The sequence below is a fragment of the Ambystoma mexicanum genome, chromosome 8 (genome assembly GCF_040938575.1).
Source record: "Ambystoma mexicanum isolate Mex_15411 chromosome 8, UKY_AmexF1_1, whole genome shotgun sequence".
Lineage (NCBI taxonomy): Eukaryota > Metazoa > Chordata > Amphibia > Caudata > Ambystomatidae > Ambystoma > Ambystoma mexicanum.
Window position 1 is genome coordinate 805,885,708 of NC_090929.1, and position 25,123 is coordinate 805,910,830.

At 46.5% G+C, this 25,123-nt stretch overlaps 1 protein-coding gene across 26 annotated transcripts in view; it reads left to right on the plus strand.

Moving 5' to 3' along the window:
* Nucleotides 1-25,123, plus strand: part of CAMK2G (calcium/calmodulin dependent protein kinase II gamma) — a 2,374,050-nt gene that overhangs the window by 1,660,889 nt on the left and 688,038 nt on the right. For 12 of the 26 annotated variants that reach the window (XM_069610663.1, XM_069610651.1, XM_069610650.1 and 9 more), the window contains one exon: nt 12,233-12,265. The exons of the other annotated variants lie outside the window; for them this stretch is intronic. In XM_069610663.1, coding sequence (XP_069466764.1) covers nt 12,233-12,265 — 33 coding nt within the window. The remainder of the gene's footprint in view (nt 1-12,232; nt 12,266-25,123) is intronic. 26 annotated transcript variants of the gene reach the window in all.

The following is a 25,123-nucleotide window of genomic DNA, read 5'->3' on the forward strand; positions in this document are numbered from 1 at the left end:
GAATAAACGTGCAACAAACCACACAAAGTAAAAAGAAAATACCACAGACAAAAATGTTGCCAAAAAAAGTACAACCACCTAATTAAACCTTCATCAAAAAGCTCAATCTCCCAAATACAAAAAACCACATAAAAAATGTAATTGTGGTTGGGACGAGCATAGGAAACACACGGCATAGAAACAAAGAAACACCAGAGATGATAGAGCTATCTGATGAGAAAGAGTCAGACAAGGACCTAATGGATTTGCCAACTTATTCCATTTCAGAAGATGAGGGGACGGATGAGGGGTGAAGAATTCATTGAAAACACATCTGACACGGAGGATGAGATTAGTCAAAAAAGAAACGAAAAATTATACAAGTAGTGTGTATGAGGAGGAAGAGGATCCAGTAGAATCTTATGAAGAACCAAGCCGACAAGCGAACCGAAAAAGAGGACCGCGCCTTCCCGTCAACGCAATCAAAACCAAAACATTTGGCAACAGAGATACCAGCTGAGGAGCAGAGAGACAGACCCAGCCGACTAACAGGTCCAACACATACATCCAAACTAAAGAGAAACAAGAGGACAGCGACCATCAACCGGAAAGACCATCAGACAGCGTGCCTCAACCCATTGGGGAAGAACAAAGGAAGAGAAGCCCGTCAGTGACCTCAATGAGGTCAGAGACCATTTGCCATCCAGTAGACCATGCTAACAAGAACAGACAGGGAACGGACAAAGGTATGCCCCCTGACCAGCCAGACGGATTGATTCTAGAAAGAATGTTACAGTGCAACAACGGGCTAATTTTAAATAGGTTGAATGTGGTAAGATTACCGCATCATATTCCAGCATTAAGATTAATAACATCTAACAACCTGGCCATAGTAGAGTTTCCAGAAGAGGAGAGAACTGATAAAATACTTTTACATATGGTTTCAAGGCTAGTCAAGCAACTACTTTTGAAAGAGGCCCATTATTTACGGCCAATGGGATTCGATTTATGTGAAAACTGTGTAATCCCAGAAAAACAAGAGCGAAAGCGAATAGAACAAAAATCTAACTTCACGGCTGTAGGGATAACAAAGCAGACAGGCTTTGTGCCGACCTCAAAGACAAATAACAGGAAGTCTGGACAGATGCCCAATACAAGGATCAGAAATAAAGAGAAAGAAGGAGAGGATGCAAAATGGAAATGGCTAGCCAACCTGGCAGCCGAAAAAATACAAAATCAATAATGCTCAAAAAATCCGGTCGGAGAGCCAAGCACGTTAATTACCTGGGATACCAGAGGATTTTGTCACCTGCTTAGAAAAGGTGATCTACAAAACATGAATATATAAATCCTCTGTTTACAAGAAACCTGGCTAAAAGAGCCCCAGCTAATGGAAGGATACAAGCTCTTAATTAATCCGGCCCAAAAAGGCCCTAAGGGAAGGCCGACATCAGGGCTTCCTATATCAATCAAAAACAACCTAAACTGGACTGTGGCCTATACACTGAACCCAACTCCATATATACAGCTACTTGTAATCAAGCTGGAGAAAGTACCAGCGGCAACACAGCGCGTCCTGATTATATTAAACATCGATTGGAATCTGATAATAGCCATGAACGCATCCTTTCCGGAAGATATAGCAGCTTTGATGGACAGAGGGCGAAATGGCACAACCCGATGTATATAATTGCGGGCGATTTAAACTGTTTTTGTTTGGCCTCAGAAAATCAACCATTAGTCCAGGACCTCGTGGAACTAACAAACAAAAAAAACGAGGCACTCCGTGGAGGAATTTAATTAATGTAGTTCTAACTGGGATCCTACAAGAAGATGTGCCAGTAAAGGCAACCTGGAAAGGCCCCTACTCAACAGCAACTCTAGACTACATATGTGTTTCATCTACATGTCAGAAATAATACAAGCTTTGGAAGTGATTTCAACAGCGGCGAGTGACCATAACATTCTTAAACTCCAATGCAAAAGCATTAGTCAAAATATAAGATCTACTTCTGGAAAATCGTTACAGTATCCGTCAACCCTGGTAGAAACAGACTAAGAATAAAACCGGAGCGACTTCCAACACTGAACTTAAATCTAAAAACCTTAATAAATCAGATGGATTGCCAAGATGGAGCCAACACGATCGACTACCTTCCCTTACTGAAGGAGTTCAGGACTGTGCAAAAAAGAGGTGACACCAAATCGAAAACAGTCTCAGGAGGCACGCCTATGACAAATTGATTGTCGATCGAAAAAGAGCGCTTAAAGTCACCACGAGTTTGAGAAAAAACATCACCGCGGGACTGCAAACGAAATACACAAACTCAAACATAAACATCGTAATTGGGTCAACAGACACAAAAAAATGCTAAATCAAGAGTCACAGCAAATGGTGGATAAAATTAAAAAAAGAAACACTGCAGAAATGTGGCTAATAATCAATGACATGGATGCAACACTAGACGCCTTAATGGCGAACCCTATATCAGCGAAAACATGGTACGAGTTCTATAAACAGATGCAACTGAAGACCTGTACAAAGGAGACAGCAGAGATGCATGCCACTGCAGACGTTGCAGAACTAGACATAGAAACAGAATCCATCCAAGCCATAATATTGAAGCTCAAAAACTCAAGAGCTCTGGGCCCAGACGGGTTGACTAACGTTATGCTCAAGAACAATCCATCAGATTGGGCTACGTTCATACACCACCTGATTAAATACATTGTATCAGTGGGCAAAGTACCACTATTTTCAAAAAAGGGCTTAGGACCGATCCAACAAATTACCGTCATATAGCCCTTTTGGACGTACCACGAAAGATCTTTGCAGCTGTCCTCCTGAAAGCCTTGACCCTATGGAGTGCATCATCGGCAGAAGAGATCCCTGGCAGTCAGACTTCATTCAGGGGAGAAGAACTGCACTTAACATCTTCATAATTAACTTCCTGAAAGACAGAATAGCCAAAACAAAAGATAGGACAATATTTGTTGGATTCGTTGACCTATCAAAGGCTTTCGATATGGTCAGGAGAGAAAAACTATGGAGCAAATTATCAAAATGGCGTTGCCCGTTAACAATTCTAGAGAACATCAAAGACCTATATACGAACACAACCCTAAGGGTGAGACTTAACAAAACTGGATTAAGATCAGACCAAATTCGCACAACCCTGGGTCTTTGTATATGTATTTAGTTTATTTGTAGTGCGCACCTTGCCCATGGGTGTCCGCTAGTGCCAGAACTATACAACCTTTTTTTCTCAGACTTTTATGAAGCTTTCGAACAAACCCGTTCGTTCCCTCTGAAACTGGCAGCTCTTCCAATTGGGATGCTCCTGTACGCAGACGGTCTAGTCCTTGTGGACTAGACGCCCATGGGGCTACAGCGTCCGCTAAAAGCACTACAGGTCTATATTGATGCAAACTGCCTCAAAATCAACCCAGACAAATCACAAATTCTAAGTTTGAATACATCTAAAAACAACAAAACTAATAAACATTTTGAATGGGTTCTGGAAGGTGAAAAAATACGAGAGGTAAACTCCATCACTTACCTAGGTGTCAGCATCAACAGCAAATGTGAGAAACCAAGAGTAGATCTGATGAGGAGGAAGGCAGTAAACCTGGTGGGGCAAGGTAGGATCCTACTTCAGAGATACTGTTAGTTTACGCTGATCCTGCTGCTTACCTTCTACAGAATGAAAGTAATTCCAATACTTACTTATGGAGCTGAAACAGCATTTGGATTACCTGAGAAAAGATGGCATATTATTGAGGGAATATTTTGCCAAAATCACTCCCAATTCAATTAATAAGGAGAGAACTTACTCTGACTTCATTAAAAACAGTGGCAGACTAGATGACTATTTCATTCTACTGAAAATGCCATGAGACACAGCTCACAGGGGAGTTGGAGGCAATCAACAAGGCAATGAGGGAAAGTTCGGACCTTACTCTCCAAGACTGGCAAAACAAGTGCAAAGCGATCTAAATGAGACGAAAGATGATCCATTAAATAACCCCTCCAAAACAAACAAAAAAACTTTACATAAGGAATTGGATTCAGACCAAAGAGGATGGAAGGAAGTTTAAAAACTATGAAGTTTTCTGGTCAGGCCACAGAAAACTAAATGCACCACCTGGGTATTTGAAATGGTTTCCCAATTGGTTTCTGAGTTCCCAACTTATGCGATTTCGCCTGAACGTTCTACACACCAGGGAAGTAACATTTAGGAGATCGAACAAATGTGACACGGACAAATGCAGATTATGCTTAAACCCACATTCGACAAATTTTTAAACATCTAACCTCAGAATGCAGGAGTTTAACAAATGAACGTGATCAATACCGGAGGGATATGGCAAGAAAGATTGGAACCAGTGCTATTGAAGTATGGTGGTGTATTTTCGTTGAAGGGGAAAAAGTGTACATCAACCCGGCACTGGTAAGACTGTTAACAGCAATCTTCAAAAACATCCAAGAAACAGGAGCAAATTGTATGGTGGATGAACAAAGAACCGATCCGGGAACATAGTGTTGAAATGAACCCTATGAAACTGACACTGTGATTTTAAGAACGTATATACGTGATGAATGCTTTTTATTTTATTGTACATTTGTAAGTTGGTACGAATGGCTTAAGGTTTTCAATTTGTTAAACCATTTGAAGCCAAAAATAATAAATAAATAACCTCAAGAAGTCTGTTACTCCCCACTCAGTCCTTAACATTCCTGGGGCTAATTTGGGATACGAGGGTGGAGGGTATCTTCCCCTCGGCAGACAAGATCATGGCAATCAGGAAGGCCACCAGGCATTTTCTCAGCAGACCAGTGACCTCAGCATGCTGGTACCAGCAACTGCTCTGAATAATGACGGCTTGTCTCCTGACTGTCACACACACAAGACTCCAAAGGATGAGGCTGCCGCTGCATTTCTCAGCCTCTTGGAATCAGCAGAAAGGCTCCCAGGCAGCTCTAGTCAGCATACCGCAGCACCGCCACCCGGACCTGGTGTGGTAGATTGCAGAGACCAACATGTTAGCGGGCAGGCCATTCAGGCAGCCTTTTCTGGAGATCACCATGACCACAAACATGTCCCTAGAAGGATGAGGGGGCTACACTGGACAACCACAGTGTCCTTGGAGTATGGGCATGGCTGGAACAGCTGGTACACATCAACTGGCACGAGATGATGGCCATCTGACTTTCTCTCAAAGCGTTCCTCCCCTTTGTCAACAGCAAGTCTGTCTGCATCCAGACAGACCGCTCCACCTGCATGTATTACATCAACAAACAGAGCAGTACCAGATCCCCACCTCTCTGCAGGCTTTCGATAGACATTTGGGAGTGGGCACTGTTAAACAAAATACACTTATCAGCGGTCCACCTTCCTGGGGAATCCAACCTGGAGGCTGACAGGCTGGGAATGGACAATTACAACTGGCAGTTGAGCGAAGAATTCCTCCAAGGATCTTCAGCAGGTGGGGCCACCCGCAGGTGGAACTGTTTGCCACCTGTTCCAACAGGAGATGCCCAGTGTTTGCCTCGTAGCTGGGGCAGGGGCGACGCATTAGTGATCCCATGGAACAACATGAACGCGTACACTCCCCCCCCACTCCTCCCTCCTCTAATTCACAAGGACATCTGCAGGGTCAGGGTGTCTTGGAGCCTTCGGCCCTGGCTCTCGGCCCTCCTCAGTCTGTCGGATCAGCCCCCGGTACACCTCCCGCTGGGCCCAGCGCACTTAATCTCCCAGCAGGGGGAATAGTGGTTCACCCTGGTCCGCAGAAATGAGCCCTCGCAGCTTGGTGCACAAACCATTTGAGCCCATGGCATCTGCAGACATCAGGCTTGTTACCATTAAGAAGGCCCTGCTTGTGGGCCTTACATCGGCACGCTGTATCAGTGAAATTAAGCATATTCAAATAGGTTGAAAAACACAATCCCTATTCTAAATCTTTCATCTCACTCCACCAACAGGGAAATTGATCAATTATATGAAAATAAGGAATCAGATGATTTCTATCTACACTAACACCTCAATACCCAGATATAGCAATCCGCTAGATCCCCAGCACTCCCAAGTCCAAGGTACTATACCAAGCCTTCCACAAAGCAATTAAGACCAAACTCTTCATTTGAACACTAACCCTCGGCTTCCTTTTCTGCTCTGCTTAAATCCTTTGTATGTTTTCAATTACTCATGTACTTGAAACTAAGAGACCTCACAGTCATATGCAAACATCTCGCAGCACAATATTGCTACACCTTCCTGTAACAGCGCCACAATGCCTCTGGGCTGCAGGTGCGCTTTATAAATGCAAATAAATAAATGCCTTTCAAATTGATGATGAATTCTTTGTCGAAGAACATTAGAGATGGAGTAGGACTGCAGTGCTACTAAAACGTTGCGCGTGTGGCTGGAAAGGTTGGGCAGTATTGAAAATTACATAACTAAATCTTTCATTGAAGGATTTAAAACATGCCTCATTTGCAGTTTGCTCATTAAAGAAAAGTGACTTTGGGAACAGAAACCTCAGTTAGTTGTTAGTTTTAAATTACGTAAATCTCTGGCAAACTATGGAAATGATTCAGTGCTTAACTCTTGCTGTGATGTATTAGGAGAACCGTTCTGAAATAGAGTACCAACAGCCAATTCTTTGTGTACGTTTTTGAAGAAGCACTTAGGAAGAAAGTGGTGGGTATTTATTTATTGTGCATTTGTTAGGCACTTATACAACAAGTAAATTGTGTTTCAATGCCCCCACATGGAAACAGGGAGGGAACAAGCGATTGAAACAATATAAACATTGGAGGATGAAGACGAACCTACTAGGCCTCCAGTATTCAGAACGTGCAAGTGCAAAGAAGAGGGGAGGAGGCAGTGGCGGGTAAGTGTCTGTGCTCGTTGGTGAGCAGCAGATGTAAGTGCCAAGTATAGTAAATGCTAGGCAGCATTGAGCTGCAGAAAGTGGGTAAGTGCAGGCCTGCAGTGGGGTATGTCAGGGGGTGCCAAGGCAAGTGCTGTCTATAGGCAGAAGCTGAGGCAATTGGGTGTGGGGTTGCCAGGGCCCCAAGGATACATATGCCCCTGGCCATCAATCGTAGTAACTGTGATGTTAGCAGAGAAGGGAAGTAGGAAGTTAAAAGAAAAATCTTGAGAAGCTTCCGGAATTTGTGGTGGTCAGGCTCAAGACGAAGACAAAGAGGAAGGGGGAGGCTGTTCCACAAGAGGGTGCCTGATGAAGCAAGAGATCGGCCTCCATCCCTCTGTTTGGTGAAATGCTTCACACACAGAGAGTTGGTGCCGGAGGTATGTAAAGGTCTAGAGGGAGATTATTTAGTATTAGTAAGTTGCATATAGCGTGGTCCATGACTCCAGACAGCCTTGTAGATGATGCAAAGGGGTTCGCATTTAATCCGTGCAGCAACCAGGAGCCAGTGAAGAGTGTTTAGGGCAGGAGAGATGGGGTCCCTGGGTTTAAGGCCAAGGATAAGTCTTGCTGCCCTATTCTGGATTAGCTGGAGGGGTCACATAGAGGAAGAGGCTAATTTCAAGAGTAGGCTGTTGCAATAGTCTAGCCTGGAGAGAATCAGAGCTCTGGCAACATTGAACTTCTAGGGAAAAAGTGAGAAAAAGGAAAATTCCTTTGAGAAGGAAGAGTTAAAAGTTGTACTTTTTGGCAACGTCCTGGATGTGAGGGAGGAAGGAGAGAGAGGAGGCAAAGATGACTCCCTAGTTTTTTGGCTTTGGATGAAGGAGAGGGGGGGGGCATAGAGGATGGCCAGAGTGAGGGTAAGAACCAAGGGAATAGGGGTCCCAATATCAAGGATCTCAATCTTGCTGTCATTGAGGCAGAAATCATTGGAGGTGCACCAGGACTTGATAGCAGATAGGGAGTCAAGGATGATGGAGGAAGCCAGAGGGACAGCAGGAAGTTTGAAAACTAGTTGAGTCATCTGCGTAGCACTGGAAGTTGGGGGAGAGGGAGGAGATTATGCATGCCAGCAGGGCAAGTTAAGTGTTTAAGAGCCAGGGGGGGAGGTTGGAGCCCTGGGGGGACACCACAGGAGGAGAAGGAGGGAGGTGAGGTGAAAGTGTCCAGAATAACCTGGAACCTTTTATGAGGATCGAGGGGTTGACAGTGTCAAAGGCAGAGGAGTGAGTGAGAGAGAGAGTAGAGTGAGAACAGCTCGAGAGTTAGAATCCAGAGATGCGAGCAGTTCTTCATGGGTGTTCAGAAGAGCAGTTTCCATGCCTCTGGGTGTTAGGAATCCAGATTGATGGTTGTGTAGACTGCCAACAAATTCAGTGTGTGAGGTAAGTTAGGGGGCGGGGGGAAGGCCAGCTTCTTCAGGAGTTTCCTAAGGAAGGGGGCTGATAGAAATAGGGCAGTAGCTAGCTGGGCAAGTGTGTTCTGCTGAGGGTTTTTTCAGGAAGGGGCGCACAAGGGAGTGCTTGAGTGAGGAGGGAAAAGATCCAGTAGCGAAAGAGTGGTTGCAGGAATCGGCAAGAATGGGGGCAAGAGAGCCAATGTTGTCCTTGATGGTTCTGGAGGAGCAAGGTGAAATCTGTTTAAAGGAGACCTTCATAGAGCGGACAACTCTGGTGACCTCATTAGGTGAGACGGGAGAGAAGGAGGAGAGAGAGAGGAAGGAGGAGGGTTCAAAGTCATAGGAGGCAAGGGGGTGGGGGAGGGTTTGGGGGAAGAGGGTAGCAAGGGTGTTCAGGATGTCCTGAGTTTTTGTGGTGAAGTTTGTGGCCAGTGCGTTGCAGAGGGCCTGTGAAGGAGGAGGAGGAGGGTTGGAGGAGACTGCAAGTTCAGCCGTGTTGTCGCATGCACCAGATACCCGCAACTGGATGGGAGCCTATTTCTTTGTACGGATGGAGTCTGTTTTGCCGTTGGAGCAGGCAGCAGGCCAGTTTGTCAAAGGCTGAGCCTGTGTTTTCCACTTCTGTTCCGCAGCTCTGCACTTGGGTTTCAGGGCTGCAAGTTCAGTCATACTAGGTATTACGCTTAGAGGCATGTTTCTGGTAGATCCTCATGACGGCAGTAAGAATGTCCAGAGTGTTTAAGTGCCTAATGGAGGTCGCCGAGTCAGAGATGAGGGGACAAGGGGGTGTGGAGGGGGGAGGTGGATGAGCAGGCAGCATCTGACACACTTCATCACATGGATGTTAGTGAACGAGGTTGGCAGGGCTAGAGGAGGATCAGACAGAGGGCCTAGGGGACCCAGGTAAGAAGAGAGAAGTGGTCTGACCATGAGAGGGGTTTGATCAGAAGGGGGGGGGACAAAGACCAGCGTGGATGAAGGCCTCAAGAGTGTGTCCTCCCAAGTGGTTTGGACCAGACGGGAGGATGGAGAGGGATAGCGAGGTTCAAAGGTCATGGAAGAGGGTGGATGCTGTGGTAGAGGAGTCCAAATGGATGTTGAAGCCCCCTAAGAGAAATTCTAGAAAGCGTGTGTCAAGTGATCACGCTATTAAATATCGGATTGTTTGGTAGGTTTGCAGACTTGAAGGAATGCAAAGGATTATTCCCTTGTCTAGTATAGTTCCTAGTGCTTTTGAGAACCCTTGTCCTTTTTTTCTCCAAGCACAATTGTGCTTGGAGGGTCAAGAGACGAGCAAGCGACTTTGAGCGATTTAGTGGGAAACTTATTGGCTGCAAACTGTTGACACATACAGTTTGCTAACACAACCCTTCAGAAAGCTAAACTCGGTCCTCCGAACCAATGGTTATTTCTGATTCTCTGAAGCCTGAGCAATCTCCCTGGTGACTTTATTGAAAGCCTAAACAACACCTTGGCAGGCTGGATCCAATGTTTTGGTGTTCTTGTGTCACTGATCGATAATCTTCTCAATATGAATTCTTCCATATCTCTAGAATTTAGACTTGCTACTGAACACCTTCCCTTCATTCGATACTTCACTTGAGTAACAAACCCTACTCCTTCTGAAAAACATTGTCCCATAGATGGGCAAAGATTTTCTAACTTGGGGAACAACCATACATGTGGGTTCAGAAAGCCTTTATAGATTGTGATTCTGTTCCTTGTTCAGTCTCCCCTTAACCTATTTTTGTTTTCCAACAATGAATTCAGCTGTTCACGGCATTCCTAGTCACTATATTTCTCACTAGAGTCAGGTGTGGCCTCAGTCAATTTAGTGGACAGAAACTGACCAAGTGGAGTTTTGACCAGACGTGTGATGCTGGCAAAAAATAATAGGGAGTAAAAATACTCCCAATTAAAAATGGGAAATGGACACATATGCAGTTGTGTCCTTGATTTCAGCCGAATAGTTCCATGGATGTGTTTGGACCAGTAGTTCATGTTTTAACCATTTGGTATAATTGACAATTTGATATATGAAACACTCTTTTTCAATATTTCAGTAAAACATAGTATTTTATTATACACATAAAGAAGCCCAACGCGTTTCGAGTCACAAACTCTTCTTCAGGGGCAATATCACAATTCATCAGATTTCTAAAAAGTAGAAAAACATTTTAGTGTAATATTTCACACTGTAATTCAACAATAAAGTAAATATTCTTTAACAAAGTAACTACTTTTTAACAATTTTTAACAAATCACGTATTAATACATACTTAGATCAATCAGGGTCCTCTATATCCAAGAGGGGGTCACCCCTACTGCAATAAGTCAACAAGAAATTATAATAAAATACTATGTTTTACTGAAATATTGAAAAAGTGTTTCATATATCAAATTGTCAATTATACCAAATGGTTAATATGAACTATTGATTACTTACTTGAATGTTTGGTCTGATTTTCAGACATTAGAAAGTGTGCAGGGGACGGGAGTTCCTAAAGGACTCTTTAGGAACAACCACTTTTTTGTTCTGAAATACTACCTTGACAGGACCAAGGACTTCCACAAGTCGGATGCCCTCTTGATCACTGTTGGTGATTCAAGGCCTGGCTACCAGGCCTCCATAGCAAGGTGGATGGTCGCGGCCATCAAAGAGGCCTATGAGGGGCATCACAAAACAGTGCCAGCCAATTTGCATGCCCATGCAGTCAGAGCCAAGGCCACGGCCATCACGTTCAACGTCATGTGCCGTGGCAGTTCATCAGCAGGGCGGCTACCTGGGCCACCCCTTCGGCTCTCTGTAAGCACTATTGTTTGGACGCTGCCTCTAGATCAGACATGTCTTTTGGGCAGGCGGTTCTAAGAAACCTGTTTGCTTTAGGAGGGTCTCCTCTCCACCTTGGGGCTACATTCCGTTGTAATCGCCCATGCAGCATGGAGGAAAGGGGACGGGATGTAGAAGTAATTAATAGTTACTCACCGTAGTGACTAACGTACTCTGAGTCCATAGTCCCCTTTCCTCCATACGTCCCACCTTCCTTCCCCTTAATAAAATTGGTGTCATTCGGCAATGTTAAATATTGTCAATGGGGACTGAGGAGTGGCGCCGGTGGACTGAGTCAGGCAAGCACATGCTCCCAGGGCCGTGCCCCTGCACTCCTCTAAATTTAAAGAGGAAGAAGATTTTTCTGGTGAAAAAAGTTCTCTCTCTCGCCCCTTGCGAGGGATGCCCCTGCAGTATAGAGGAAAGGGAACTATGGACTAAGAGTAAGTTAGTCACTACGGTGAGTAACTATTAATTTACTCACTCACCGTGCACTACTGGTCCAAACATGAAAGCAGGGGCTCAAGTTTCACTGTCTATTTCCTATTTTTTGTTGGGAGTATTTTCACTCTCTATTTGTATTTTTGGGAGTATTTGATTATTTTTAGGGAGTGAAAGTTGCTGATACACCCCTTATCTGTAGGGCTGAGGACACTACTCTCCTCTCGTGCTGTGTTGCAAGATTCAGACTTAGTGGTGTGAGGAAGCCTGGCTGCCCATACTTTAGCGAAGTCGCGTTTTCTGCGCTCACAATTTGCACTCACTTTTTTCTGTCCCATTCTTAACATAATCGTCACTCAGATGCTCCCTGTACTGATATACATTTTCAAATATATTGTGGTTCAGTGTCTTAAGGTGAATGTTACAGCTCCTAAATTGCATTGAAGTTTGCTATGCTTCTATCAGTTATCCTTTTTTGTTTGTTTTATTGTTTAACTTCTTGCTGCCTGTTCTTTTGGCACTGCAGGGTGTGCCTATTTTTCGTAGTTTCCCAACTAATGTGTTTGATAGTCTGTTTTTCTATTCCTTTTTATTACCATTTCCTCTCTCCCTATTTCTCCCCCTCTGGCTGATCTGTCCAGAAGAGGAAGTCGAGTTCCAGTGTGCATTTAATGGTGAGAACACTTCCATCCACTGCCTGCCGTCAGTGTCCTCACCTCCCTTTCATTCTCATGCCATGCACGCCAGCTTCGCTCCACTCGTCACTGTAGCTGCATGCCTGGGTAGGGGAGGTGGGGTTAGAAGTCTAAATCCAATACAAAATATGGTAATGTCCTCGCGGAATAATGAACTGCATCTCTAACCTCATCAGTACTCTTTCCTGTCACTGTACATTCGTTGGAAAATAAAAGCGATTAGACTCCATTGATCTTTCCATTTATTCCCATCTGCTTCTTGTTTTGAATAGTCTACATACATTGATTTGTCTGTACTTCGTCTAAAACGTAATATTTCAGATTTAGGGAATGCGTCTTGTGTAGAGTTGCACTCAGGTATGTATGTTATGTATTTAGGTTCTTGCGTTCTCTCTCGCCAACTCCTTCTCTCTTCCCCCCCCTCCCCTCACTCTGCCTCCTCTCCCCCCTCCCTGTGTTTTCTCTGTGTCCCTGAAGTCTATCTGATGTGGAAAGTAAAAGGCTTTGCAGCATCTCGACTGTGCAAGCATTGATCTACTATGCATACTCGTGCACTGTGGAATACACTAAACAGATGCCATTAAGCTTTTCCAGACGCTCCACAATGGAACTTTTCCAGCAGCAGCAGCAGCTTGGTGCTAAGTGATTAAAACGTTTATGGCAGTGCGATATCACTTACACGCGATAAACATATTATTTGCATCTTCCGCTCTCCCTTTTGATTATTGTGTAAAATAACTTATCAAAAAGTAATGTTTGGAAATTGGTTAGCATCTGTGTACAGTATTTCATATTTACATCGGCCAAACACACGGTAGCATAGGCTGGTTTCAAATCTTAAATTACATTAAAGTGCGGTGGCCATTTAAAATTATATTTTTATTGCAAGCAAAAAGTTGTATGTTGTCTTACCTGCCTCCAAGGATTTTTAGTCGGTATGGGACAATCAAATCGGATACCGAAATTGAAAGCTCACAAACACTGCTGGCCTGGCTTGCTGCACTTGCCAGGCTATTGTTCTATAAATGTGCGAATACATTTTTACACCCTTGCCCCTTCCCAATCCTTTGCACCAAAGTACCCACCCTCGTAAGGACCCTTTCTTCCAAGGACACATTTGTCACATACATCGTCTTGACCTTCAAACCTGTTCTCTCCTATCCAGCCTTTTACTTCTCTTCTACATCTCTCTCCTTCCCTGCATATTGTCGGGGTTAGCGTACCCGAAACGGACTTAAAATCCTTCCTTCATTTTCCGCCTCACTGTCCAACCCCAAGCAGCAACTTTTCAAACCTTGAAAAACGGGCACTCAGGAAAAACTGTCTACCAATCGAGTTTTCATGCTTCTCCCCTTTCCTTCTTACCATTCAACATTTGCTTTTAAACTCTCTGCAAACCTAACAGCGACAACAAGTCTGTAATATAATGCTGATTTGTAATGGATTCCTTCCTCCCACAGATTCCTAATTTTTAATATTCTCTTTCGAGTGCCAACCGTCTTCAGAATTTATTTTAACCACCTTGGACCCAGCGCTGCTCTGCGTCCACTCCAACCGGCACCCATGAATGTCCCTATTCTAGACATGACGTTGGGCTGGTATATATGGAGCTGCCGTGACACAGAACTTGTTCCTTTTTCCTGTGCACTCCCTTCGGTTAAGGAAAGCCACTTAACTTTGCTAAATTATTTGCTGTACAATGCCAAAGGCCTTCGGTCTCAGGCCATGCTTGGTCTGAGGGAGGCAATCCCCACATGATATACCCCTGCTACCTTGCAGAGAATCATGACACAGGAGATTGCTAACGCTGTCTGTCGATGCAACCTTCGGTCCTCCGGGAGCGTGTTGTGAAAGTTTAAATTTTCTACCACAGAGTAGTTAAATGGTCCCTTCGAAGTCCTGACTCCAGGAGATTAAGAAGCTGATAGGGCTCGGCTCCACTACTGGCTCCTTGACTAAGTATAAACAAGTGGTGTCATGGTAAGAGGGTGGCATAGGAAGAGGTCCTGCTCCCCCAGCGACTCTTCCAGGCATCCTTCTTCACCCTCCAAGAAGCGCAGTCTTTACTGACAGTCCCGAGACAGCTGAGCGCTCACTGCTTGCAGAGGTTAGATTCCCCACCAAGTTCTACTCTCCAAAGGAATCAGAAACAAGCAATATATATTGGACATTTTTACCAAGGCACCATCGCCAGCGTGTCATGCGGCCACTTACCTCTCCAACACACTGTTGTACATCTCTGCCCATTGGCGTGCCGTGCCGCTGGTCTTTGCTGAGACCACTAACCACTCCAGCACAACTCTGCACCTTGATGCAGCGGCATCAGTGGCGACAACGTGACACCACGTGATCCAGTACGCTGCAGCCTTGAGAAGTAAACCCTGCATATCTAAGGATGCCAGTGCGGGACTCTTTGCTTCTATGCTGATTCAGCATTTGGCTCTTGGATTTGTCTGTTTGGAAACAAGGACCCCTGGCTTTTGTTCAACATTACGAATATTTTGGATGAGATTCTTCGAAGGGAGTCCCTGCCGCCTTTTAGTTCGACTCTTGCTCTGTCTGTATTGTCAGCTTGGTATAAGCAAGCCTCTATGCCTGCGATAGACCAGGACCTTGCTAAGAAGCAGCGTATGGCTCCCTTCCGGGTTTTGACGCTGTGCACCCGTCACAGAGAGCTTGGAGGGAAAGGCTGCAATAACTGGCTTTATAACACATTTTCCTTCTTTGCACCCTGGCGGGGAGACCAAGAAGCTTGACACCATGGCACATAGGATTTTTACTTCTAGCTGCCTGGCATGGAATGGGAATTGCCCCCCTGTCCGATATGTGTTTTATGAAGTTTTTCCATTGTGGCTGAGAACTTGCCAACCAAGGAGATGAGAGGGTTTCGGGATAGAAGCTGCTTGCCAGCTTTTGCAATCTGGTCTTTACACAGCTGCGCTGTCTTGGGCTTGCTCCTGATGTCATGCCATTTGATGGCAACCATCTTCGGCGCAAAGGCTGATGAGTTCTTGCAGAAATTTCAGCCCTCAAGGGCCACAGCATTAGGTCTAGTTTTTGACTTATTCTGCTCTGAGCGGTAGTGGTCTTTTACCCTTCCCCCACTAGGCGTCGGGCAACAATCATGCACCCTCTAGCTATTGGCGTTGTCCTCCCTGCCATGGTAGAGGCTGTGGTGCTTGAAGAAGAGGTTTTGCCCCCTCTGTTGTCCCCTCAACTACCCTTTGTGCTGAACCACTGTGAATTGATATTTATCCATTTACTTTCTGTGGTTGGGAAGTTGTTTGTCTGCGAGTGCTATCTTGCCACTATGGACGCTTGCGCCCTGCAGGTCGTAACTCTGTGTTACTGTCGCCCATTGCTTCAGCAACCACCCTGCTTTGGCTTAAAGTTGATGCTGCAGTCAGGCGAGGAGGGAAAGGCTATACTCCCTTTACTTTCTGTTCCCATCGAAAGACAGGAGCTTGTGCACCATCATCGAAGACACTTGAACTTGTGCCTTTGCAAGGACAATGAAGTTTCCCCCTGCTAATAGCGCAGGGAGCTCTTGATTCTATTAAAGACAAGGAGGCAAGCATTATGCTTCATCTTCTATTTATTCTACTCTCCAGCAGTTTCAACAAATAATCACATTTTCAATCTTCCCATTGAAATCACTTTTTTTTTTTTTAAATTCATATCCCATTAGTCTTGGGTCTCTGTAACCCCAGTGTTCTGGTCATGTGACCTAGTCCTTCCTCGTCCTGTGATCCTCCTCTTCTTGACTGCTTCCAACTGCAATCTTAAACGAAAACTTAACTGTCAACTTGATCAACCTATTCTCTGAGCCTCTGAGCTCTGCTGAGTCGATCTCTCGCATTCCAACTTGCGATTTCGGTCAACGTGTCTCATTCACTTCCTGTACTGTCTCAGCCATTCTTCTGCTCGTCTCCTAGTGACGGAAACAACAGTACATGTTAGGCCGGCAGATACACACCTTATTCTGGGAGAAATGTGTGTAAATTATCTTGGTATACATCACGATACACTTATCCATCAACACTTCAGCTCTCCCATGTATCTAGGGCGGGAAAGTAATACTTGCCTCATTGTCTTTTTTTTTTTTTTTTTTTTTTTAAACCATTTTATTGATTTTTTTCAAAAAATGACAACTCAAACCAAACGTACAGTGGATGGATAATGTCAATCACAAACATAAATAGTTGTATTCCAGCCCACTGTATCTCCCCGTCCCTCCCCCTCCCAAGCCTTCTCCCCCCTCATTTCCAGTCTCTACCTCTTGCGGTGGGGATTCCTCTTCGACAGAACTCATTGAGTCTCCATTTGGTCCGTCATGCGAAGGCTCAATAATTCAGCAATCAGTTGCCTCCAACCCGATAGGATTCCAGCTTCTTCTATCTCCCCTTTACACGCTTCCTGCCATACCACTGTTTCCGCCTCCACCCACTTCTGCAGATCCTTCCACCACGTTTCCATTTTGGGTCTATGACATGCCTTCCAACCCATCGCAATCCTTCTCTTTGCTAGGACATACGCTAGATCTTTCAGTTTGCTTACATGTTTAAGCTTACGTGGTCTGGGGAACCCTCCTATCAAAGAAGCCCAAGCAGGATCCACCTTTATGTGGATCCCTTTGTCTTCCATTTTCTGTGCTTTTTCTCCCCAGTATCTCTCTATAAATGGGCACGCCCAAAACATATGCACCATTCCCGCATTTTCCTCATTACATTTTGGGCACACTTGACGTGCAGCGTTTTTAAATTTAGCTATCTTTTATGGCGTCAGGTATGCCCTGTGAGTTAAATACAACTGTATCTGCTGTAACCTATCATTTCTCGATACTTTTTTAAGATATCCTTGTGCTCTTTCCCACATCCCATCACTCATCGGGGCCCCTACTTCTTCTTCCCAGTCCAGCCTAAGTTTCACCACCTCCTTGCCCGCTTGGGACATTATCTCATATAATCTAGATGTTTCGTGTCCTCCTTCTGCTATAACATATATCATATCTATAGTGGCGTCCGGTTCCTCCGCCAGTGCCACTTCAGACCAAGTATCTTTCATTCGTTGCACCACCCCATGATACGTAATATATTGCCCCACACTCAACCCCATTAGTTCCACCAGCTCCCCAAATTCCAGTATCTTCCCCTCCTGCCACACATCCCCCATCATTGCTATCCCCACCGTTTCCCTGTGCTTCCTAATCATTAGCCTCAGTTGCTCTTTTCTTCCCACCCCGGTGACCAATGGGATCTGTGGGGAGCACGGTATGGCTTGTCCATTAATCGGCATGCTCTTTGCCACATCCCCCACCCAAGGCCCAACATCTCCGGGCGGCCTCCCAACTCCGATTTAGGCAACCATATCATCTCTTGTAGAAAGTATGGGGCGCAGTCCCTCTGAAACAGCCTGTGTTGTAAGGTAGGCTCATCAGAGAGCCATTTGGCTACGTATTGTAATTGGCTCGCTACATAATAGACTTCCCAGTTTGGTAATTAAATGCCTCCTTTCTCGTATGGATTTTGTAATTTCCACAGGGCTACCCTATTCCTCATCCCTTGACATAAGAATTCCCTCGGTATTGAGTATAGGATGTTCGCGAAGCAGTGCAACAATCTGGGCAGCGCCACCATTTTGAGCATCGCCCCTCGTCCCATCATTGCCAAGGGGAGCTTCAGTTTCTTAACTGTTCTCTCTGTGTTATGCCTATGTTCAGCTTCTACCGTATGATGCATCTACCCCAAGATATCTGAATGTGGTAACCTCCCATGTTATCTGTAGGATCGGCAAATGCTCTAACGGGAGCCCCCTATATCTACCCAACGGGAACATACAGGACTTACTGGGGTTCACAGCTATACTGGGGTTCACAGCTATACCTGATAGTTCTGCAAACCTCTTCATCACTTCCAATTTATATTGGAGGTTCTCTGGGTAGTGCAAATACAGTAACATGTCATCTACATATAATGAAATTAGATGTGGTGTCTCCCCGACTACAATACCTATTGCATCATATTGCTGTCTTAAATAAATCGCCAGGGGTTCTAAGGCTAAAATATACAGCATGGTGGACCATGGGCATCCCTGTCTGGTACCTCTACTGAGTTGCCACCTTTCAGAAACTACAGCTCCTGTCTTCACTCTAGCTAGTGGTGTGCTGTATAACAGTTTGACCCATTTAAAATATCCTGGTCCCATACCATAATTGGCTAGGGCCGCCTTTAACCAGGGCCATTTGACCGAGTCAAATGCCTTGATCGCATCTAATGATACTTTCGCCATCTCACCTGCATCTCCATTAGTATGTTCAATGACTCGGTGGAGTCACCTAAGGTTATTTGAGATGTTCCTATTCGGGACATATCCTGTCTGATTGGGATGTATTAACTTATTGAGGACCTTCTTCAGTCTATTTGCCAAGACCGCTGTTAAAATCTTGCTGTCTTGGTTTAACATCGACAAAGGCCAGCAAGAGCCACAGTCACTACCAGGCTTATTGGGTTTGGTAAGCGGTATAATGGCATCTTCACTTAAGGATTCCGGTAGTTTCCCAGCTTCATATGCTTCGTTAAGCATCTCCAGCAGCGGGGGGGGGGGGGGGAGTACCTCTGTTTTATATACCTTGTAGAATTCGCTTGGGAGTCCATCAGTTCCCGGGGTTTTGCACGTGGGCAGCTGCCTCACTACCTCTTCTAGTTCCTCTAGGGTGATCGGGGCATCTAGCTCCTCTCTCTCCCCTCTGCACTGATCTGGGGTAGTCCAATATCTTCCAATGTGTCCCCTATCTCCTCACTGTTGCTTCCTGTCCCATCCCCATACAGGCGTCTATAATACTCTGCAAATTCCTGATTAACCCCCTTTTGTGTGTCTGCTATGCTTCCATCTCCTTTCACTATCGTTCTAATTGGGGGACTAGGGGTCTCATTTTTATAGAGCCATGCCAGGACTCTCCCTGGTTTGTCCCCTTCTGCATGTTCTCTCTCTATATACTTTTTATAATTAAGGTTGCATAATCCTCCCCAGTATACTGCACATTTCTGTTGCAGGCCGAGTACCATTTCCGCGTCTTCCTTAGTATTACTACCCCGTTCCGACACCCTTTCTAGCTCCTTTTCAGCTTCCTGCAACTCGGTCAGGATCCCATTCTGCAGTCCCCTAGACTTGGCTGTGGCAATCCCCCTCACCACCACCTTAAAGGCTTCTCAGAGTGTGCCCGCTGTCTTAACACTGCCAGTGTTTATCTCAAAATAACTTATTTCCTCCTGCATATCCTCCCTGAATACGTTGTCTTTCAGCACCTCTGCACGCATGCGCTATGTGGGTATCCTTCCCCTCGGGGTTCGGAACTGCCACACTAACATCAGTGGCGAGTGGTCTGAGAGGACTCTTGCTTTGTATTCCGCATGCGTTATTTCAGTCATTAGTTCATGTGTGACAAACACATAGTCTAGTATATAGGCCCTGAGGGTCCGCATAGTGTGAATATTGTCTATCCTGCGGATGGCGTGACCTCCACGTATCGTCCAGCCCAAAATCTGCCACTAGTGACTACAGTGCCTTGGCAGCCGGAGTGGGTCGTTCTACCTTAGTGTCTGATCTATCTATGTTTGGGTTTAACACTCAATTAAAATCACCCCCCACAACACAGCCCCCCCCCATTCGGGGCATAAGTATTTACAATACATATCTCTCTATTTTCCACCAGCCCTTTCATAACCACCACCCTGCCGTCTGACTCTGCTGTGGAGTGCAACAGCTGGAACGGGATATGTGGGGCCACTCATGCAATTACCCCTCTTGCATAGGCTGAGTATGCCGCCCCTACTTCCGTATCACTTCCAATTTGTCCTGCGTTAAATTAGTTTCTTGTAACAAGGCTATGTCCACTTTCTGTCTGCGCAGGTACATCATAACCTGGTTTCTTTTCAAATAACTGTTGAGCCCCCTGACATTCCAAGTAACTATCTTAAGGTCTCCCATGGTTCTTCTCGTTTTTCACGGGGTGTAGGCTCGCACCCCAACTGTACACCCTCCCCATCTACCACAAACCACTGCACACAACCCCTTCCCACCCTACCCCAACAGGTGCCCAGCTCCATCCCTGGATCTCCGGCTCCCCCATGTTTGATTCTGCCTTGGAACACCCAGGCTAGGACCCCAGCAGGGTGTCACCGCACTATCAGTGACCTAACTAAACTCTAGATGGGGGTATAGAGACTAGCTCTGCGAGGCTCCCTAACCAAGCAATAGTCTCAGTGCTCACGGATCATGTTCCTTTCCAAACTGTACATACCCGCCCATAAGTTGCGTCAGTGTCTATAATGAAGTCCCAGAGTCTTAAGCCACAACCCCTTCAGGTGCTCCCTCTGTGCATTACTTACCTCTTCCTTTTCCTTCTTCTCCCGTCTGGATGCCCGACTCCTAGGGGCAGCTTTTCATGTCGAGCCACCCCATAGCGTCTTCTGGAGTTTCGAAAAACAAGGTTCTGTTTTTATGGAAAACTTTTAGCTTCGCCGGGTAGAGCAACATGTACTTGTGGCCCGCTTCTCGCTGTCTTCTTTTGACTGTCCCAAAGTTCATACGGCTCCGTTGCACCATCAGGGTATAATCCGTGTAGGCAGTTATGTTTGCTGTCCCTCTTTGTATTGTTCCGCGCTTACGGAAGTGTTCAAGGATTCTTTCTCGATTCCGATAGTTAAGGATCTTAGCGATCACCTGCCTAGGCGGGTTGTCCGACGGCGGCTTCCTCGTTGGAGCCCTATGCACCCTTTCCACCGCAAACCGCTGGGACAAGACTCCTCCGGTTATCTCCTGCAGCAGCATAGTCTCAATAATATTATTTCTCCAGGCACGTCCTTCCGCCTCCTCCGCTCTGCTTTCGAGGTTGCCCACGCGCTGCACCAGGGCGTGAAGTTCCAATTTGTGTGAAGCACAGTCCGCTGTGTTCGGGCCCACCTCTTTCTCAAGGTTCTCAGTGCGCTCTGCCAGTGACCTGACATCTTGCCGGAGAAGGTTCACTTCCTCTTGCATCGCCCCAACTTTGAGCTCCAGCGCTGTTTTCAATTCGGTCACGGCCAGTTCAAGATTGGTCTCCCAAGCCACCTTCAGGTCGGCGATCGCTGCAAGGACCTCCTGGTTCTTGCCCATGGCGGCTGTGCTCCCAACGGGGGCCTTGTCTTTGCTCCTGGCTCCTTCCGGGCCGGGCGGTGTCCTGGCGTATTCGTCTAGCGTAGGCTGCTTGCCCTTCAGTCTTGGAGGTTTGTTGGACATGGCGCTGCAGCTAGAATTCGTAGGCGAGCCCCACCACTTGTGGTTTTCAGCCCCAGCAGGGGCAGACTTCTGTTATTGCCTGGGCCCAGGGAGGCCACCCCAGGAGCATCCCGAAACGACCTCTTAGCTGCTGCAGGAATGGATTGTGTCCTCCCACGTGACCGTGTGGATCCCCTCTCCGACTCTGCTAGCGGCCTCATGGCAGCGGGTGAGTTGGCTGTATCTATATATGATTTCTGCCCTTGAGTGCCACCCCTATCCTCTGGGCTTCCGATCGGGGTGTCAGGAAGTGTCGTAGCCACGCCGCGGGGCTATGTTCCCCAGATTCTTCGGTGCTCGCACCAGACCGTGGCAGTCTTTTGTCCCGGTGTCTCCACTGTACTTTCTGCCAGCGTTGTTAGCGGGGGTACCCTACAGTTCTGCATGTGTACCCTGCTTACGGGCTGTGTCCTTTAGTTTACTTCAGGTTGCTGCAGGGGCTTGTCCCCTTTGTACTTATCGCCTCTGTCTGCAGCATCAAATTCCATCCGGGGTTACCACATTGCGCTTATTTGTCCACCGCGCCTCCCCCCCGCCGTGTACTTGGCATCTGGCTGTGGTGCACTCTTGCACTGCTTCAATTCAAAGTGCCCTGTGTCGGGCATGCATTTGTTGTTTGCACCCTGTGTGCATTGAGAGTATTGTCCGTGTGATTGGTGTGCCCGTGTATTACAGGTCCGCTCCCAGGCTGCCCTTTACTATACGTCCTCAGGCATGCTGCTTGCCCTAATACATCGCAGCTATAAGTGTCAGCACAGCTTGTGTGCGCGCCTTGAATGTCTGCGTGCGTTGTGCCTCAGGTGTTCATGACTGCGTAGCACTCCGTTCGTTCCAGGGCTCCGTGTATTCCGCTTAATCTGTAATTAGATGTCACCTCTAGCCCCTCTGTGCAGGCAGTTGCGGATGCGTTATTGGCTCCGGTTCCGGCCCCGGTCGAAGTGCTGTCTTGCAGCAACTCTCTCCCCGGGGGCTTGTCACTGCGGTTCACTTGACCGCTCTGCCCCCACCTTCCAGGCCGCCGCTCCTCGCTATTCGTGTCTTCTTCTCCCAGTCTACTGCATTTTTCGAGGCAGCGGCAGTAGCCCTCCTCATTGAGCACGCCAGCCAGTCAACCTCTGTTGCATCGTTGTAGCGGCTGGGCACTTCTCTCTGCCATTTATGGGAAGCACGACTCCAGCGGTTCATTCTCACATGTCCGCTCTCATATCAGTCGTCCTTTGTTCTCGACCGCTGACCATTTTGTTTTTGTTTCTTCCACTGCTGGTTACAATCTTTCAATGGCCAGCTTCAGGTCCCACGCCTTCCTCAGTGTTCCAGTTTCCTCTCAGACATGCTCCTTCATTTCGCACTCCTGTACTTGTTTTTCTGTGCAGAACGCACGTTGCAGATGCATTTTTTCACCCAGGATCTTCACGGATCTGCAGGAGCTCAAACAGACACGTCTCACTCCATGGCCTCTTAGCCACGCCCCCCTCGCCTCATTGTCTTTAATAGAATCAAGAGCTCCCTGCGCTGTTAACAGGGGGAATCTTCATTTCTATGTCAAGACGGAGGCGAGCATTATGCTTGTTCAAAGCTTCTTACTATAGCTTCTGCTATCGTGTTAATTGGTCTAAAATAAAACGTTCTAAATGTATCACTAGCCCAATCAGCTGCTTTCAGAATATCTTGCAAAGTCGCGCCTTAACTCAGTGCTTTTGACGCCATTGCGCGTCTAACTGTATTTGCTCCAAATTTTGACATCTGTGCCTGCTAGGCTCATAATCTCTGTAACCCACCTCGCTGTGGTGGCTGCTGCTACGTCTTTATGCGGTTTCCTCGCGCTATCAGCAGTTGCGTCGTTCCCATCGGCCTCAGCTCAGCTGTCTTATTTACATATTTTTATACAGGCGGCCACGCACCACTTCGGATGTTCTTGCATATATGGATACGTTATTGTGGAAGAATCTGTCTTCCTTCTCCTGACCAGATGGAAAGTCACTCCGTCTGGTTCATATATCATCTTGTCTACTTATAACGCTCCGACGTCTGCTACTCTCCTACATGACACCATACATAGCAGCATCGCTAATTTCCCAGAAAGTCTGTCTAAGGGCAGGTATCTATTGCTGGGCCAATCTGCTAACAACTGTAGTACGACTGCCACGTCCCATAAGGACTCGTAACTTGGTTGTGGTGGTTTCCTAAATCTTATTCCTTTTCGAAGTTTAATTACTGCTACATTCTCCCCTACTGGGACTCCTTCGATGGGCGTGTGGCGTGCCGATATCGCAGATCTATACACTCCTATTGTTCTATAGGCTTTCCCGTTTTATAGGAGCTCTGCTAGGAAATTCACTATCTCTATTAAAAGGGCAGAAACGGGATGAAAACCTCTCGTTTAGCACCACCTCACCATCTGTTCCATGCTGTGTCGTAGCTCCTAGTCGAAGGGGCCCATGACTCAGCAATGAGGCTCGCAGCCTGTGCCGAAATTCCTGGGAGATTCCAGCATCTCCTGCTATCCTGCACGCCATCAGTGGCAGTGTCCAACTGGGTCAGTGCGAAGGTTTTCTCTTTGAGGCAACTTTCTCAGATAATCGGATATTAGCTCCATGAGCGCTGGAAACCATACTTGTGACTTCCATATCGGAACTATTATTATCAGATTTGCTGCTTATCTGCGTACTTTCGTTAACACTCTGCTTATCATTATGAACTGAGGAAATGCGTAGAGCATCTCTCCTCACCAATCTTGCAGGAAGGCATCTACCCCTGCTGCTGCTGGGTCCATCCTCCAGCTGAAAAATCTGTTCTGCTGTGCGTTCAGTCTGGACACAAACAGATCTGTGTGGATTGGACCGCAGGGCTCTTGTATCTGACGAAAAATCACTCTGTCCAGCATCCAGTCGCTAGAGTCTGCTAGATGTCTGGAATTCCAGTCCGCTACTACATTCAGCGAGCCCGGTAAATATTCTTCTAACATTGAAGTTCCTGACTCTCTAGGCAGGAGTGCCAAAAGTCCTTGGCTATTTCCGCTAATAATCTGGACTTCATACCTCCTAAATGATTGATGTATCTGACTGCTGAAATGCTGTCCATCTTCTGCAGAATACATGAATTCACTTTGTCTTTCGTGAAAGCCTTGATCGCGAATGAACCGGCTAACAGCTCTAGACAGTTTGTGTGCAGTCTGAGTTCCTCCGAACTCCACCTGCCTCCTCTTTGGAGCTCTCTGCAACGGGCTCCCCAGCCTGCTCTGCTGGCATCTGATTCTATTACAATGTCGGGTCAGTTGCCAAAAATGGCTCTCCCGTTCCATGCCTCCATGTTCTGTAACCACCACTCCAGCTCTGTACTGGACTCTTGATCTAGGGGCACTAGCTGGTGGTAGCGGAGGCCCTGCTGAAAGTGTCTTATCTTCAGCCGCTGAAGCGCCCGGTAAGGCAGGGGCCCTGGAAATATCAATTGTATTGACGCTGCTAACAAGCCTACTACTCGTGCAATGGTTCGCAGCGATATGACTGTTCTGCTGAGGCTGTT